We start from the raw sequence: 5,152 nt of genomic DNA, 5'->3' as shown, positions 1-5,152 counted from the left end.
CAAGATCTGACGCCCTCTTCTGGAGTGTCTGAAGACAGCTACAGTGTACTTACATATAATAAATAAATAAATCTTTAAAAAAAAAAAAAGAAAAAAAAAGGAAGACTTAACAGTTTCTTTTTTTTTTTTTCTTTTAAGATTTATTTATTTATTTATTATATGTAAGTACACTGTAGCTGTCTTCAGACACTCCAGAAGAGGGCATCAGATTTTTGTTACGGATGGTTGTGAGGCATCATGTGGTTGCTGGGATTTGAACTCAGGACCTTTGGAAGAGCAGTCGGTGCTCTTAACTGCTGAGCCATCTTACCAGCCCGACTTAACAGTTTCTTATCTAAACTGAGGGCTGAACAGAAACCTTGAGTTTAAGGTACAGAGTCATGTTTTATTTAATTAAAATTTTTATTTATGTGTATGTGTGTGCATGCCTGCTTGTCTGTTTATATACCATGTCTGAAGTGACTGTGAAGGCCAGAAGAGAGAACATCTAATTCCTTGGACCAGAGTTACAGGCATATGGGGACTAGGAGCCACACTCTGGTCCTCTTAATTGCTGAGCCACATCTCTACCCCCTATAGTTGTATTTTAATTATGGAAAAACATCCTAAATTATTCCTAGTAGATAGATGCTCATTTCAAAAAAATGAGTTTTTAAACAAACAAGTAAAGCGGGTACAAAGACGTCTGTAATGCTAGCACTCAGGAGAGGGGTGGTTCAGGTTTTAGGCCAGGCTGGGCTGCAGAGTGAGATTCTATCTCCAAACAAACAAACACACAAACAAACGTAAAATAATTTAAATATACAATAAAGATTTGTTTCTGTAAGTCATGTTGTATAGCATTTTACTATCTATAATATTGCTTTGCCATAGATACTACAACATTTAAAACTTTTAGATTTATTTTTATTTTATGTGCACAAGTGCTTCTTTGATTCTATGTATGTGCACTATGTACATGGCTGGTACCTGCTGAGAGCAGAAGAGGTGTTGAATGGACTTACAGTTGTGAGCTGCCAGGTGGTGCTGGGAACTGAACCTGAATCCTACCCAAGAGCAGCAAGCATTCCTAGCTTCAGAGCCATCTCTCTAGCCCCACAAAAACAAAGTTTTAAATGTGAAGTTAAAATATGTATTACATGGATCACAGGTCAAGGGTTTGGTTTAGTTGTTTCTGCTTTGCATTAACCTGTTACAACGTTCAAAATCATAAGCAAGGATCAAAGTAAGTATGAGAATGGAAAATGACTACAGAGGAGTGACAGTCTGCATAGATTATCAGTGAAAACCCTCTGCACACATATTCAATGAAATAAGAACGAGGAAGCCACGCGCACCGAATTGTAAACTTGTACCATTTAATGTCTCAGAATGTTTACTGTAGAGGAAAGACAATTTCTGAGGTGGAATTCTTTGACAGCATTTCAGAAGACCACAGAAGAAAGCCTAAACATACAGAAGTAGTAAATTTGAATAACAAAATGGTTTGTCTAACTCTAAATACTTGCTAAGCACAAGACAAAGAAGTAACATGCCTTACATGCGAGTTTAAAAGTTGGCCAACACTCCGAAATGAACATTTCTTAACTTATGAAGGTGTATTTGCAAAGACAGAAAATAAGCATCATGCTCTTTTCTTTCCAAGTTAAACTTACATCATTTCGTATAATCTCTCTGGAATCTGCTAGTAAGTCCATTAATCTTGAAACACCTAGAACATACAACCGTAAGAACATAAAGCATAATTACAGGCAACCCAAACACACGAATAGTGATTTAAGCTACACTTTACTAGGTCACTGCTTCAGCCCTAGACGGCCACCCTTACTTGGCACTCAGTTCCTCAGGAGGAGCCGCCCCTTACTTGGCACTCAGTTCCTCAGGAGGAGCCGCCCCTTACTTGGCACTCAGTTCCTCAGGAGGGGCCGCTTACCCATGGGGCTGACTAGGATGATTTGCTGCACGGGAGGCCCTAGCTGCTTTAAGAGAGAAGTCAGGAGTCTCACGCCAGGCCAACGGACGTGGAAATCAAACTCCTGCAACGGAAGAATTTCAGCTGTTTAGCAACTGGAATTGCTATTTTCAAGGAAAACATTGTTTTCAACTAATAGCGCAACAAGAAACTACAAGAGAAAAACAGAATTTCAGTGAACTTTAAAAATGAATTTTAAGAAATGAAAAGTTCGGCTGGAGAGATGGCTCAGCGGTTAAGAGCACTGAATGCTCTTCCAGAGGTCCTGAGTTCAATTCCCAGCAACCACATGGTGGCTCACAGCCATCTGTAATGGGATCTGATGCCCTCTTCTGGTGTGTCTGAAGACAGCCACAATGTACCCACATACATGAAATAAATAAATAGATAAATCTTAAAAAAAAAAAAAAGAAATGCAAAGTTAATGTTAATTGAGTAAACTCACTAAATTGTTAATAATGATAAATACTCTGTAAAACTAGAAATAAGATGCATATTATTTTAATAAATCACTTATTTTCTCTATCAAGTATGTGAATCCTTCACATGCATTCAAAAGCATGATATAGAGCAAACTTCACTCACTACCTTTCCAAGTGTGCACATCTGACTTCTTCAGTAACACCCACAAAGGCAAGGAAAACAGCTTATTAGCATGACAGATGTCAAGGTGCCCTATTTACCTCCAACAGAGATAACAGGAGAGTGACATTTTCTGGCTGCTTAATGAAAATTTCTGTAAACTGGCTTCCCAAATCCTCACTCTGTCTTGTAGAATTTTCTTCTGTAATATTCAAAGAACAAAGTACTTCAACATGATGCTATGTTAAAGTGTCCTTTCACTGACGAGTTAAACAGAAATGGTAATTTTCCTGGAATATAAACAATTCAACAGTACGGCTGGGATCAGTAACACAATTAAGATTGAAACTGTATTTGTAAACTCACTTTCAAGGTCAGTTAGACATCACATTTCCTTAAAAATGTAAGGCTAAACTTATATTAGGATAGGCGTTTGTTTAGGGTAACAGAAATATTGTCGATTGTGGTAGTGGTTATATGATTTTTTTTTTTTCAGTGCAGGAGTGTGGACTCACGGCTTGCTTTATGGCAGGAACGCGCTTAACCACAGTGCCACATCCCATCAACCACTACTGAACTCTTTTGTTGAAACTTGTAGGACTATACAACGTCTATGAGCAAACTGTATTTTACATTAATTGTATTCCAAGTCAGTACACCTCAAAATGGCAGTCTCTGCTAATTTGTACTTATCAGTAGAGTTTGATTATAAAATTAAGTCAATCACCTTCAGATCAACCAGTAATGTTTTTATATAGAACCTAGACAAGTATTGGGCAATAAAAGCAGAATTAAACACTGAATTTCTTTACAATGTTAGGTATTAAAATGATTAAAATTGTAGAGGCCTAAGTGGCAGTGGTGCCTGTATTCCCTGCACTCATGGGGCTAAGGCAAGATGATGGCCTTGAGTTTGTCACAGCAACTGAATGAAACTAGAATAAAAATTAACACTAGGACTGGGGTGCTGGAATAAAGCTAACCATAACCACGTGGCTTTGTGGCTTTTGTTGGAGGGCTGTGGAGGATCTGGAACTCTGGGTTAGAAAAGTCATCCAACACTCAACAAGGCATCCATTCTCGAGGAAGCTTGAAAGAAACACAGCCAATGGAGGCCTGGCTTATGGGGTTTCAGAGAGGAGCAAATACTCCTGGGTTCAGTTCCCAGCACCCAGACGGTGGCTTAAACTATCCATAACTCCAGATCCCAAGTTCGAGGGATCCGATGTCCTCTTCTCACCTGCATCGACATCAGGCAAACACATGGTGGGCATACAAGCGTGCAGGCAAAACATTCATTCAGATATAATAAATATATTCCCCCCAAGAAAAAGGAACCTGTGTGTACTTACTGGTGAGTTGGGACTGAAGAATTAGCTACGATTAGCTAGAGATAAGGTTCACTGGGGCAACGAGATGCTAGCTGGCTAGGGCTGAAAAGTCAGCTGCAACTGGTAAGAGATCTGCTTCACTAAGGAGAAATCTCTGTGCTTCACCAGGACAACAGCAAAGTCTTTCCCTAGCGTTATACACAGAACCTGTGGTCCAAGGGGGCCAAGCCTGTATTTCAAGCTGACACTAGAACTCAGCAAGGTCTGAGTGCCTTCATGATACTGGTTTTGAAGGCTGGAGAGGTAAAAGATGGGAGTGGGGGTGGAGGGGTGTCTTAGAGAGCAGCTGAGACTTGGCACTGTGAGGAGATCAAGAGAGTCCCTGGTGAAGGTGTAGCCTCAGTGATAGGAGAGCTTAGCACCTGTGCTTGGCACTAATCCCTGAGCAGACAGTCCTGGGGTGTATTAAAAAGCTGGCCAAGCACAAGCCTGTGAGTAACCAGTAAGGCATATTCCTCCATGATTTCTGCTTCAACTTCCTACCCTGACTTCCTTCAACAATAGACTGTGAGTTGCAAGTAAAGGCCAAGCAAACCCTTTAATCCCCCAAGTTGCTTCTGATCATGGTGTTTGTTATAGTAGCAGAATAAAACATACACAAATGCTAAAGTATTAAAAAGTTCATAGAAATGAACCTAATCAAATTTCAGTAGTCCTGAACTAGAAGCAACTCAATACCCACCCACTAAGAGAAAGGACTTCAAGTGTTGCATATTGGGGCTGCAGAAACGGTTCAGTGGTTAAGAGCACTAGCTCACGAATTCAATTCCAAGCATGCAAATGTTGGCTCATAAATGTCTCTAGTCCAGCTCCAGGGCATCTTATGCCCTTTTCTGGCCTCTGTAAACACCAGGTGCAAGTAACATATAGACACACATACAGGCAAAAAACACATACACATTTAAAAACAAACAAACAAACAACTAAGTAAACTAGTCAAAGAAAAGAGGAAAAAAGTACTAATCTGATAAAGTCACTGCATAGTGTTTTTAAACATTTATTTATTTATTATATGTAAGTACACTGTAGCTATCTTCAGACATTCCAGAAGAGGGCATCAGATCTCGTTACGGATGGTTGTGAGTCACCATGTGGTTGCTGGGACTTGAACTCAGGACCTTTGGAAGAGCAGTCGGCACTCTTTTAACCACTGAGCCATCTCTCCAGCCCTTGAGAATTTCTGATTCACTGTTTATTTATTTGTACG

General features: G+C 39.8%; 1 protein-coding gene across 2 annotated transcripts in view; it reads right to left on the bottom strand.

Annotated features, from left to right (window-relative positions):
- Uso1 (USO1 vesicle transport factor) overlaps window positions 1-5,152 on the bottom strand; it is a 66,977-nt gene that overhangs the window by 35,938 nt on the left and 25,887 nt on the right. For both annotated transcript variants that reach the window (XM_021210376.1, XM_029545159.1), the window contains exons 5-7: window positions 2,656-2,756; window positions 1,934-2,036; window positions 1,656-1,711 (exon numbers count right to left, since the gene is read on the bottom strand). In XM_021210376.1, coding sequence (XP_021066035.1) covers window positions 1,656-1,711; window positions 1,934-2,036; window positions 2,656-2,756 — 260 coding nt within the window. The remainder of the gene's footprint in view (window positions 1-1,655; window positions 1,712-1,933; window positions 2,037-2,655; window positions 2,757-5,152) is intronic.

Source organism: Mus pahari, chromosome 13 (genome assembly GCF_900095145.1).
Source record: "Mus pahari chromosome 13, PAHARI_EIJ_v1.1, whole genome shotgun sequence".
NCBI lineage: Eukaryota > Metazoa > Chordata > Mammalia > Rodentia > Muridae > Mus > Mus pahari.
The sequence above is the reverse complement of the archived record's forward strand: the minus strand, read 5'-3'. Positions and strand labels throughout refer to the sequence as shown.